General features: G+C 39.0%; 1 protein-coding gene and 1 long non-coding RNA gene across 4 annotated transcripts in view; one reads left to right on the top strand and one right to left on the bottom strand.

The window, feature by feature from the left end:
* Positions 1 to 13,873, top strand: part of frya (furry homolog a (Drosophila)) — an 80,508-nt gene that overhangs the window by 4,872 nt on the left and 61,763 nt on the right. For both annotated transcript variants that reach the window (XM_061877303.1, XM_061877304.1), the window contains exons 2-5: positions 2,027 to 2,226; positions 12,783 to 12,836; positions 13,419 to 13,558; positions 13,629 to 13,719. In XM_061877303.1, coding sequence (XP_061733287.1) covers positions 2,027 to 2,226; positions 12,783 to 12,836; positions 13,419 to 13,558; positions 13,629 to 13,719 — 485 coding nt within the window. The remainder of the gene's footprint in view (positions 1 to 2,026; positions 2,227 to 12,782; positions 12,837 to 13,418; positions 13,559 to 13,628; positions 13,720 to 13,873) is intronic.
* Positions 940 to 3,437, bottom strand: LOC133536772 (uncharacterized). 2 transcript variants are annotated; one of them, XR_009802541.1, is made up of 4 exons: positions 3,270 to 3,437; positions 2,730 to 2,807; positions 2,351 to 2,442; positions 940 to 2,235 (listed from the first exon to the last, which is right to left on the bottom strand). It is a non-coding gene; the product is annotated as an uncharacterized LOC133536772 (long non-coding RNA). The 2 variants fall into 2 exon arrangements; XR_009802540.1 differs by having other exon boundaries at positions 3,302 to 3,437.

Raw genomic sequence — 13,873 nt, 5'->3', positions numbered from 1 at the left:
CACTCAATGCTATGTTGATTTAATTGGAGCAAAAAGTGTCTGATGGTGACTGTCATGCTTCAGGATGACACAAGTCACCAGTATAGTGTACCCCCTGAGATAATTATAGTCACTCAGCTATGCCCCTGTAGCATCACCACGCTTTGCCTCGGCTAAAAATTCCCGCCTGACCTTCACTCTTGGAAGGCACCACAAGCTGGTCACAAGGCGGAAGCAAACCAACGCAGACGGCAACTTTAGAGAAGGAGAGGGAGAGACAAGCGGTTGTGTGGTCTCCAGTCTAGTCGCTCTTACTTAAGAAACACCCACCATCGGGCTGGCTGGCTCGCTGTCTTGCGCGCGCCATGGAAACTATGCCCCGGGAGGACGCGGCCAGCTGACACACAAGACATGGATTTTAAAGTGTGTCCTTAGAGAGTTTTTTTTCCTCGGTTAAAGGGAGATAGAACCCTGGTTACCCCGTCGTCCTTCCCCACCATGGACGGTACAGCCGTGTGCTGGAGTAAGGCCAGTGTCATCAGCTTCATCAAGGGCCTGGGTAGGTGCTGAGAGGGGTCGCACATGCTGGGCATTCCTTGAAAGGCACCATGACGTCCATGTCCTGGGAAGACCTGGACAACACATTTTGTTTACTTGTTGTGTTTACGTATGTCTCTTTTAAAACTGTAGAACAACTTAACAGCCTGATACATGTGCTTGTGCTATTATAAGGTCAACACACGCTTACTGTTTTGAGTGAAGCTGCTTTTGTTGCTTTCATTTATGTTGCATACTTTGTGTAACCCAAGTGCTGTGTTTCTATATAACAGTTCACTTGCATCTAAGTTGATAAGGAAAACATTATTATTAATTAAATAATATTTACAATGAGCAAGTTCATGTGAAAAAAACATTGAAACAGGAAAACTAATATTTTTTGTTTTATTAGTTCTTCACCCAACCAGCCCTTTGAACTTATTGATGTCTTGTGTTGTCTTTGTTGTTTGAATTTGCATTTTAAAAAGAGTCTATATCAGTCTCAGTTAACAAGGTGAGGACATTTCAGCGGGTGCAAGAAAAGCATTTTGGTTATTTCTTTAGGAAAGTATAGTAATGTACACAATTAATTTTACATGGTCATCCTATATGCATCTATGGTTCATATTGAGAGAAAAAGAGAAAATTAGAAAATAGATGCATTATTAATACTACTTTTACTAGTACTAATAAGCATTATTAGTAATCAGAGTAACAATTGTTCGGAATACTCATTATTGTAAATTATATTAGAATTAAAACAAATACATTAATAAAGATTACTTGAGCAAATAATTATTTTTGAATAATATAACAATAATAAGAAAAATAATTGTTAAAAGCTAGTAATAAATTATGACAATAAAATAATTCAAAACCATAATAACACTAACAATGTGTATTTGTTTAGCTACAGCATAGTGATAGGATAAAAAAAACATGAAATATGTATAAATGTAATGGCAATAAATATTTTACATGAGTTTAATGGTGGTCAGTGCAAGCACAGTGACTGTTTGTGCTCTAACGAGACGTTTGTATGCACTTCTTTACTATATTTAGTGAGTCTTTGTGTGGAGGCACCAGAGTGTAACACTGAGGCAAACTTTAACTTGCATGTTAGCTGGCATGGTTTTTTTGGCCTGGGAGTGGACCGTGCGTAATCAAACGTGGGCGACATCGTAACACAACAAGATGGTCACAAGATCTTTGGGACATCTCTGGTAGGAAATGAAAACAGCAGCTGCTGGCCATGAGGCTTTCATTTCCTTGCGCACCGTCGCAGTGTGACGCGTAGAAGTCAGTGCCCTTTGGACAGTGTGCGTCAGGAATGCTCAACATGGGGGGAATTTTCATGTCCATGTTTGGGGAAACCTTGTTCCAGCTCCCTAATCAGTCGTCTCTCTTTGTAAACACCTCTGTGGCTTATCCTGTTGCTCTCGTGCATGCCTCAATTGGTCATGTTTCACTTATTAAAACACCTTTTTTTCTCTCTGTGTTGTTTCTGCAGCCTCGCCCGTGGGGAATGGCTACAGCAAACCCCCCATCTCTCCAATCTGCTGTCCTCAGGGAGAGAAGGGTCCCCCGGTCATGATGCCGATCAGCGTGGACCCGGAGAGCAAACCGGGCGAGTATGTCCTCAAGAGCCTTTTCGCCATCTTTGCCACGGTGTCAGAACGCAAGATTCGAATCATCATGGCGGAGCCGCTGGTGAGTCAGCTGATGAAGGAAATAGCACAAAAAGTTACCAAACATGCTCCATGAGCCTTCAGGTCAAAATAGTGATGTTCATGACTGGTGAGGCGTTGACTTAGTAAAAAAAATGTTTCAATACTTTGCTGTTGTATCCACATTGGGTTTTTTCCTTGCCAAGGGTTGACATAGAGAGTCAATCTTGTGAGTGCTTTTGGGAATCAAACCAATGCCCTGTGCCAGGAAAAGCAGAGGTGTGTACTATTATACCAATAGGGATTGTTTTTGTTTTGGTCTACTGGCTCGTGTTGATGCAACAATTACAAAACTACTAAAAGACAAAAAACTTGGTTATGGCTCCAGGGCTGTAACAGTTTTTTTTTTTTTTTATAAAACTGAAAACCATTTGCCGTCTTACCTTAATTTGTATGCAAAACTCCATGAACGCCTCCATGTGCAAATGTGTTAGTTAGGAAAGAATTACAAAATCAATCAGTGATCACGGGTTCAACTATACCTACTTTTTAAAGTCCCACTTAAGACCTCTCAGTTTTGGTTGATTTTGTCAGTGCCAGTGGATCAAAGTGTAAGTGTCGTGCCTGAAAAAAGACCACATTTCTCATGAGAACCAGCGCATAGTGTCATAAATCATCAGAAACTACTGTCACGTACAAACTGACATGATAATACCTAAATGGTTCCGTGTGACTGATCTTTCCACAGTAGAAACCTACATATTGTACTCAAACTTTATATTTGAGGTTTGCAGTCATCAATTTTTTTTTTATACGGTAGTTTTGAGTTTGCGTGGCTGGTCATGTCAATGTAGAACTGCGAACTATCAAGCTAGTGGCTATTTATTACTACCACGCAAACTTCCTATCTCTAATATTAGCATTATCATGTCTGACTGTGTTGGCCCAGCGATGAGGTGCCGACTTGTCCAGGGTGTACGCAGCCTACCGCCCGAATGCAGCTGAGATAGGCTCCAACACCCTACACGACCCTGAGAGGGACGAGCGTTAGAAAATGGATGGCTGGATTTTGATTTAAGAAGGTACTTCATAGTAAAGCAGGAACAGAGCCAAGGCACCATTGGTCTGAAATCCCTCCTCGTCTTTGAGCTCACGCTACCGAGTGAAAGCACGGGCAATGTTGATCCTTGACAGTCCTTTTAGCTGGGTATCCTTCCTTTTTTTGTCTCAGACAAAACTTTCAGGTTTTTTTTGTTTTGTTTTGTAGCCCATGCTATGATAGCAGTAATGGCACGTAGGCGTTCACATCGACTTCTGTCTTTGTTTGGCAAAGGGGGAGTGACGTGTGCCGTAAAGCAAGTCAGCACATTTGTAGTTTTTTGTTTGGCAGGGTTCCTGCCACTCTCCTCAAAATTGCTTAGTGCCAGTGAAAGCGATATACTCTCGGGCCATGACAAAGGTGTCATTCAACTAGTTGTAAGTCAATGTATAACCCCAAAAGTTATTAAAATATTTTGTGAAGGTTGAAAAGTTACTTTGGGCTGCTTTAAGAAGTATACAAACACATCACAGGATGATAATATTTATTTATTCATTATTGTTTTTTTCCATGCAAACCACAGCTAGCACCAGCATCTACATACAGTACATGCCACCTACTGTAGCTGAAGACCTACATCAGGGGTCGGCAACCTGCGGCTCTTTGGCCACTCTGATGTGGCTCAGCTGCATAATCGCCGGATCGGGGGGTTTCCGGATTTTGGTGCCTCTCGCAGACATCACTCGAGGATAACATTCTCCGATTTTCACTCGGACTACAATATTGAGGGCGTGCCGTGATGGCTTTACTTTTAATGTCCTTTACTACATGTCATCGCGCCCAGCTTTACACCATGCTATCTGCGTGCCGGCTGGACGCATGCATTTCGCTGCTTCTATCGTCACACGTACAATATTGCAAGGCATAATTTTTTAACAACCATACAGGTTACACTGAAGGTTGTGAAATAAACAACTTCAACACTCTTACTAATATGCAACACACTGTGAACCCACACCAAACAAAAATGACAAACACATTTTGGGAGAACATCCTCACAGTAACACAACATAAACGCAACACAACAATTACCCAGAATCCTTTGCATCCATGATTATTCCTGACTATATTATACACCCCCGCGCCTCCAACCCCGCCCACCTCAACCGACGCACGGAGGGGGGGTTTGGTGCTAGCGGGGTGTATAATATAGTCAGGATGAGTCCTGGACGCATGGGATTCTGGGTAATTGTTATGTTGCGTTTGTAATGTGTTACAGTGCGGATGTTCTCCCGAAATGTGTTTTTCATTCTTGTTTGGTGTGGGTTCACAGTGTGGCGCATATTAGTAAGAGTGTTAAAGTTGTTTATATCACAACCTCCAGTGTGAACTGTATGGCTGTTGAACAACTATGCCTTGCAATTGTGTACGTGTATCTGCGGAAGCCACATACAACATGTTACTGGGCTTGCAAGCTATTTGTATATGTTGTAGAATGCGTCAAAGGCTGTGGCTTCATAGCACGCCCTTATTATTGTTATCTAAGTTACCATCAGCAGATATTCGCGAGAACGGTTGCTTTGAGGATTCGGGAATCTCCCAGAAAATTTGGGAGGGTTGAAAAGTGTAATGCTGTCAAGCGGAATTCATGTAAAAGTCGCAGGCCGGTTGTCTAAGACCCCTGGTTTACACATAGCACAAAGCAACAAAAAAAAAACTCTTTATGCTGTGTTATTTAATTTTAAATTTCAAAATAATTTTGTGGCTCCCATTGTCTTCTTTATTTTGTGAAACGGGTCAAAATGGCTCTTTGAGTGGTAAAGGTTGCCGACCCCTGACTTTGATGAACTCCCCCAGCCCTGACACCTTATCATGACAGCCGCCAATGAGGTTTACTAACCTACATATGGCCCAGCCACACTGGCTGGCCTCTGTAACATTAGCACAAGATTGACAATAAAAATTAAAAACAGCATCATACAGTGCGTGACATTTCTGGACGCAACACAACAAGAAAAAATCATTAAATCAGAAAATATTTTTAGAGCGACCCAATATAAAGTGAAATTACTGCCAAAATTCCAGAAACACACACAAATGTTGTTACTCACGCCTAACGATTCGCAAGTTAAAAAAACGAATTTTCTTCAATTAAAAAAATAAAGAAATAAACTTTCTGCAAGTAAAAAACAATTTGCAAGTCTAAAATATATTTTCTTCAAATTAAATCTTTTGGCAGTGATATTCCGCCCTGCGTGATCCACACACTTGCACTCGGAACACCCATAGTTCGCACTCTACAACGACAAGTGGTACTGAGTCAATTTCAAGATAGATAGATGGATAGATAGATAGATGGATAGATTTTTTATTTTATTTTTTTCTTTGTCATGAAAAAGTGAGGTTTTTTGGGTTGGTGCACTAATTGAAAGTGTATTTTGTGTTTTTTATGTTGATTTAATAAAAAATAAAATAAAAATTTAAATAAAAAAATAAAAAAATTCATAACAAATTCTTCTGCGGCCCGGTACCAGTCGAGCCCGGTGGTTGGGGACCACTGAGCTAAATGACGTAAAAGTATATTTCAGCTTTAAATCGTGAATGAAGGCAGGCTCATTATAGCACTTTACATTTGAAAAGGTTGTACCAATCCAGGCACTCACCATGGCGACTTCTTCTGGCTAAATGGAACTCCGGAAAATTTAACTTTTGTTTCACTTGTTAGGTGTGATGGTCAGAGTACTGTTTGTGAGGTTGTGATGCATCAGGATGGGCTTAGAAAGCCTTTTGTGTCTCTGTGTGTGTGTGTTCTTGTGCGGGTGTGCTTGCGAGGGGGAGCGTGATAGCTGACAGTTTGATATATACTCTAGTGCAGGGGTGTCAAACATACGGCCCTCGGGCCGTTAAGGCCCGCCAACAGGTTTTATCCGGCCCGCTGGATGGATTTAAACATTATCACATAATTTATTATAAATAATGGCTAATACAAAGATAGAACACCATTAACCGCAACATGTAAGTGTATAAAAACCCCAAAAACATTATGATTTGTAAATTTCCAGAATCTGCGCGTTCCATTTTTAAACAAAGAAAACAATCTGAAGTTGTCTTTATTCTTAAGTTATCGCGCCATGATTTTGCCAGTCCGGCTCACTTAGGCGTAGAATTTTCTCCCATGTGGCCCCCGATCTAAAATGAGTTTGACACCCCTGCTCTAGTGTGTGAATGTGAGGGTGAATGTTGTCTGTCTATCTGTGTTGGCCCTGCGATGAGGTGGCGACTTGTTCATGGTGTACGCCGCCTTCCGCCCGATTGTAGCTGAGATAGGCACCAGCACCCCCCGTGACCCCAAAGGGAATAAGCGGTAGAAAATGGATAGATGGATGGATAGTTCAATGATCACGGTCGAGGTGAAATCTATGCATTAAACCTCTGTTAGTCCTAGATTTCAAAACACGGCCAATATTCACGATGGTCACCTTTTGCTGTGGTTGCGCTATTCTTGTCTTCCACTCGAGCAGTTGAGACAACAATGCGATTTTTTATATTTGCTATTTATTTCAGAGTGGCATTATGGTCCTTTTATCATAATCTCAATGGATGTTCGTAGCTGTCTTATTTGAAGCAATCAGAATAGGTATGCTGGTTTTCTGAAAGTCTGATTTTATTATGTGTGGTGTACACTACCTCCAAAATCAAGTGCAATATAATGTTTCACCTTTATTGCAGCTTCAGAAACACAAAAGTATTTAAGTCTCTCGGAAAATGCGCGCATTTGACTGGAAATGCCCACATTTAGGGGTTGCTCCTTCACATCTTGGATGAAGGAATCTGCACAGTTGAGTTTTCTACTCGAGCACATAATTGGGCACATACCCACTTTTTGCGCCACTGCCAGTGATGTCATTGAGGAGGGGCAGGCGGGAAATGATTTGTAGGTAGAGAGTTCAGAGGAGGCTAACACATGCACATTGCAGAATAAAGACACAGTTGGAGTCAAGCAGTATATTAGATTATATAACACGACACTATCATACTGCAGGAAAAGCTCTGCTACTTTGTTGTACTGTAAATGTCTTCCATCCATCCATCCATTTTCTACCACTTATTCCCTTTTGGGGTCGCGGGGGGCGCTGGCGCCTATCTCAGCTACAATCGGGCGGAGGGCGGGTTACACCCTGGACAAGTCGCCACCTCATCGCCTTCTTTTATTATTTTAAGATAACAATTCTTCTCAACAAAAGAGAAGTATAATCTTAGAGAACAATCTAACTTAAAACATTTACATGCGTGTACAACACTTTAAACCTTTAGCATATTAGTATGAGGATTTAAAAAATAGAATAGAATAAGCAAATAGATCAAACAGTGTACTAATATGATCCACTTTAAGAGGCTATTCAAACTATGTGTTTACTTAGTGTTTACAAAGTACAAGGAAGAATAATTGTAACAAATCTATTGAACTTTTGAAAACAAGATATTATTATTATTTCATTAAGTGAATCATAACTGTTTTAACTATTTATTACCAGAATAGTAATTTTTAGAAATATTTAATGTAACTTGTGTTAGAAATCAAGAACAAGAATTAAATATTGTTGGTAATTACTATGAAGTGGGAAAGGGGTAAGATTAAATAAGCTTTGCTTCTTGTTACTTGTTTTCGGGCATGTTGTAGTGTGAAATGGAAAATATGTGATGTATCATATTGGAACTGTGTACATGTTGGAAAAAAAACCTCTACCAACTAAAAAACGGCAGCGATAAAGCCTGCCAGCTCATGTACATCCCTCCTTATTGTTAGCCAAAATATTGTGCGCCTTGTCGTATGATATTTATCTGCAGATTATTGTCCGATTTGCAAAAATAACGATGTCACACTTACGCTAAAGACAGCTGTTGAAAATCATGGTGTATAACAAATGGTTTTTACTTAATAAACGTGAAAAAATATCCTTCAGAAAATGCATTAAAACACAGTTAAAGTGACAAAAATAATATTTATTTATTTTTTTCTTGTTTAAGCGCAAGTCATTGGTTCAAAACTACATGACCAAACTCCTTCTTGGTCTTTTACAAGTAAAACAACAATGGACACTTGGACTGCACACTTCCATTTTCCTACAGCCTGATAAATGGTTAGTCACAGACAATGAACTATAGTATATAATAAAAATGCCCCGCTTTAATTGATTTATTTATCAATATGTAAATCATTGTTGTTGTACTGCATGAACCATTGTCATATTGTGTATTGGAATGCAGATGCTGCATATGCAGATACCTTATCTTGTGGCAACAGGCCGTCAATTTTACACATACTTTATGCATTATTATTTTTATAACTGACTAATGTCTATGCTTGTACTGTATTTAAAGTCTACCAAAGTGCTGACTAATGAGGAGGAAGACAGGCAGCCTGCATGTGATCTCCTGTTTGTCTAGCCACAGTTGTTGGCCCCACAGAAGCGGTCATAAATTATGTCATAAATAATGCACTCAGGAATAATACTGTTGACCGACATGAAAGAGCCAGTGAGCGGTTACTCTCCACCAGCTTCTACGACCAGGTTGATATTTTAACTACAAACTCACACATTTAATTCACCCATTTAAGCGTTATACACTCAACAATACTATAAGACACTGTTGGAGTACACATGGGGCATGTACTGTACTGTTTGTCATTTTTGAGGAAGCAGTGAGTCACCAGCCTGCTGGGAAGTGTTAATTAGCACAGGGAAGTGTGCAACCCCCTCAGTGTTAACATCACATCCCTCTGAGGATATCTTCCCATTTGTTTTTCCTCTCAGTGGAGAGCAGGCTGCTTAATTTGTTGTTATTTGTATTCTGCAGTTTTAAGCGCGAAGTTGCAGCTTATCTGCATATTCAATGTTCAGTCAGGTTTATTCCTCCTATAACATTGTTATTGTATATGATGAGACTTTTTTGTGTATTTAAAAGAGTTTAAGATGCTTGAGAGCAAGCGACTACGTCAGACAACTATTTGGGATTAGTCATTAAGTAATACTGTGTCCCTGTTTCCTGATGGGTCAGTAAATTTAGCACAGTCATTACAGTCTTTGTCATATCTGCATGATATATTAAATGTTTAAATACACAGCATATGTATGATCCTTTACAGCACAGTAAAATATATTATCATATAACTCCCTATATATTTACTTTAGAAATGTTACTTTCAAGGGGCACATTCTAAAAATACTACAAAGTGGAATAAAAAAGCATATGGGTGACATGTAACGAAAAAAAGTTGCAACGTTAACTCTAATAACTTTTTTCCATAAAACTCTCTTTGCTCAAAAAATAATAATGAATCAAAATCAATGTTATAAACTTTTGAACTACAGTATTTAAAGCTTCAATGACTTCATATCAAATACAATATTTCACTTTGAAATATTATAAATGAATGATTGACCTATGTAAGGCTCCAATTACTTCTTATTGAATATTCCACTTTGAAAATTTTGGGGAGTAAAGAGTTGCATATTTTGTGTTTTTTCTATAAAAACAGGGTTGACAAAAATAGAATAACATACAAAAAATAAACAATATATTGACAGATGCTGATCCCGAGATTTAACCAAACTTGAGCGGAGCCCTTAAGGTTAAAAAAATGTGTATACTGTATATTGTATCTATCCATCCATTTTCTACCGCTTGTCCCTTTTTTTTGGGTGGGTGGGGGGGGCGCCCGAATGCAGCTGTTTATTGTAATGTTTTTTTTAAATTGATATATTAAAGTGGCTCCTTTCTCCTTTGATTTTATTAGTGTGTGGCCCTCAGTGGCAAACGTTTGGACAACCCTGCTTTAACTGCTGCAGCAGAAAATATCATGACTGTCCTCCCATCTCCAAAAAAACATGCACCTGGGGATAGGTTGATTGGCAAAACTAAATTGGTCCTAGTGTGTGAATGTGAGTGTGAATGTTGTCTGTCTATCTTGTATTTTCCCTGCGATGAGGTGGCGACTTGTCCAGGGTGTACCTCGCCTTCCCCCATAAGGCAGCTGAGATAGGCCCAGTACCCACCACGAACCCAAAAATGGATGCATGGATGGTTCACAATTGTAATCACAAAGCCTGTAGTACTTTGATATAAACCTCCATGTTTTGTCATTAAAACAATCTGAATTGTTTTAGTCAAAAATTTGTGTCCCAAGCAAATGTGCTGAAGCCTTGCAGATAATTATTTTTATGATACAGGTGCAGTTAAGTCACGGGAACCTTTCATTTTTGGGTTTGGATATGATGCAATTTTGCACTTAAAGTCAAACAAATCAAACAATTGTAGCATGTTAAGAAAACCTAATCTCTTTTGAATTGGAAATTATATTTTAGAAAAAAACACAATTACTTACAAGGCATTACAAAATAGACTTAATAATATAGGTTGTTACTAACTTGTTTTAGTGAGCAGGTTCTGAGGCATGAAACTTCAGGGCTAAAAATGAGTCCCACCCCTGCCGAAGTGTGTTTGTACAAGATTGTTTGTGTTCATTTTGTGTTGAGCTGTTTAAGAAAGCATTAAGATTAATAAACAAACATTTGCACAAGGCAAACAAACTGTCCAGTCCCATGTTGATAGGAATACAATTTGAACATTATCTGTCTAAGGCAGTGGTTCTCAAATGGGGGTACTTGAAGGTATGCCAAGGGGTACGTGAGATTTTTTTTTTTTTAATTTTCTAAAAATAGCAACAATTAAAAAATCCTTTATAAAAATATTTACTGAATAATAATTAAACAAAATATGAATGTAAGTTCATAAACTGTGAAAAGAAATGCAACAATGCAATATTCAGTGTTGACAGCTCGATTTTTTTGTGGACATGTTCCATTAATATTGATGTTAAAGATTTATTTTTTTGTGAAGAAATGTTTAGAATTAAGTTAATGAATCCAGATGGATCTCTATTACAATCCCCAAAGAGGGCACTTTAAGTTGATGATTACTTCTATGTGTAGAAATCTTTATTTATAATTGAATCACTTGTTTATTTTTCAAAAAGTTTTTAGTTATTTTTGTATCTTTTTTTCCAAATAGTTCAAGAAAGACCACTACCAATGCGCAATATTTTGCACTGTTGTACAGTTTAATAAATCAGAAACTGACGACATAGTGCTGTATTTTACTTCTTTATCTCTTTTTTTTTTCAACCAAAAATGCTTTTTGCTCTGATTAGGGGGTACTTGAATTAAAAAAATGTTCACAGGGGGTACATCACTGAAAAAAGGTTGAGAACCACTGGTCTAAAGTACACTCATTAAAGATTAAAAAAAAAATTCTATCTGCAATTTACACGGACACAATCCCATTAATCGTGATTGATGTAGAGATGCCTGAATCTGCTCTACAGATTTACTTTACAAAGGTATGGGATACTTCTTCTGTTGCATTATATGTGTTTTACTTTAATAAATGTTTGAATATATTTAGTGTTTGGCGCTACTGGACCAGATCAGAAGGTAGAGGGGAAGAAAAAATAATATGAATTCAATATTTTAATCAGTTGACAGTATTAATTATTATTAGAGCAGGCAAAATTAATGTGTTAACGCATGTGATTAATCACAGGAAATTATCATTAATCATGCAAGATATTTTGAGCGTACAAGCTCTTTTACCTTGATTGCTATATGGTCAGTGATCAAATCAATACATATGTCAGTACAAAAATTAATGAGGAGACTCCGACTGGTGTGCTAGCTGGCAAATTTCACTCCAAAATACAGCTTGACAGAACTTCAGATTAAACTGTTACCAAGTTTTGTGCAAATAAATTGTATGTATTCATGTAAAACATTGATGCAATTGCTTTTTAAATTAACCCTTTATTACTTAATATATAAGTACACAATTGAATACAGTTAATCTAAATATATATGTAACTAAAAGACTGACACGTTTTTACTTATTATGTTGTATACATACATCTGCTTCATTTAAAATATGTATAATATTAACGTTGTGTATTTTATATGTGATTATTTTTGTTAGTTTACTATACTTTTAATCCCAAAAAAGAAATTCACTTGATACTCCAAATCATAAGTACCAAATACAATATTTAAATATACTTTCTGCATCACTCATGACCATCATAGCAGTTTTTAAAGCGCGTTTTGGTGCACAACTTTCGCACATGATTTTTTCTGCCTGTGTACTAATTGATCCAATGCCAAATTGATCGTCTCTCCCTACAATGTATTCCTACTGACCCTCAGCTGTCAATCCAGTCTACATTTACTAACAAAGAGGATGTGGTGCGGGTGTAATACTAATTAAGCATCCACCAGAGTCTCGAGAGCAGCCTTAATCCATCATGAAAGCCTTCATCAAACATGATTGAGGACTTTCATAATGGGAGGCGTCATCAAAGTCCCATCTTTCGGCCTTCGTGCTGGTGCCACCCTGAATGATGGCGCTCTCATTAGTTAGAATGAGGTCAAGCTTAAAAATGTGTGATGAGTGAAGCGGCAGGCCGGACTAGTTTTATGATGATAACATGATTTATGTTTGTGCTTTTGCAGGAAAAACCTTTGACAAAGTCTCTCCAGAGGGGTGAAGATCCTCAGTTTGACCAAGTAAGTATGCATGGCTTCACTTGCTACGGGATGTTACCTGAAAAGGCTCATTCGCCCTCATCCAAAAAAGCTCTTTGGGAGCCTGTCAAGGGCAGGCGTGTTTACCTTGAACCCTGGCGCTGGTCCGAGGTGTGTCCAGCCGCCGTGTGGTTGCGCAGAGAGCCTTCTTTCACAGCCACAGGACTGTGTTTGTGCTGCAGCGTTAGGCCATTCAAGCGGCCGCACAGAGCCAGGATTCTTCTCCAGCCTCACGCTCAATGAAGGCCTCGCTTGTGTGCCCACCCCAACCCCCCTCCCAGCCCGGTGCGGCTGACTCTCCTCCCTTCCTGTGTGCCCGAACCCACCCGTTCCTTCCTTTGACTCACCCCACCCTCCTTCTGTCCCCCCAAGAAGACTGACGCAGGCTCTGCCCATGGGCACCTTGTATTTCTTCCGACCACACCCACTACTTTTAACACACCCCTAAGTCAAAACACTCATTCACGTAGCAAGTGTTGATTGAGTCCTGGCCCGAAAATTTCAAAGCAGGAAGCCGCTGATTGCAATCTGCTATTTGGTTATGTGTGCTTCTCCTTCTTACAGTTGTTGAGCACCATGAGCTCTTTGGCCGAGTACTGCCTGCCCTCCATCCTGCGCACTTTGTTCGACTGGTACAAAAGACAAAACGGCCTGGACGAAGAGTTTCACGAGTACCGTCCCAGAGCTAACACCAAGTCCAAAAAGTGAGAACGACGATGACTTAAAAGTGTGTGTCACTTTGAGCCTATTGTCATGGTTTTTGTCTTTCTACAGCGATGAGCAGCATAGAGATTATTTACTTGAAAGGAGGGACTTGGCCATCGACTTTATCTTCTCACTTGCTCTCATTGAAGTTCTTAAACAGGTGACTTCACTGGTATAAAGTCTTCATTGTTACGATCATCTTCTATGAAATGTTAAGAAACACATATTGGGAAATGAATATTGCTTTTTACTCAAAATATTAGCACAAATAGCAGTACTATCTTTGTAAAAGCAGAATTATGATGCATTTTTAA

Source organism: Nerophis ophidion, linkage group LG18, assembly GCF_033978795.1.
Source record: "Nerophis ophidion isolate RoL-2023_Sa linkage group LG18, RoL_Noph_v1.0, whole genome shotgun sequence".
NCBI lineage: Eukaryota > Metazoa > Chordata > Actinopteri > Syngnathiformes > Syngnathidae > Nerophis > Nerophis ophidion.
This window is presented reverse-complemented; position numbering and strand designations above follow the sequence as displayed.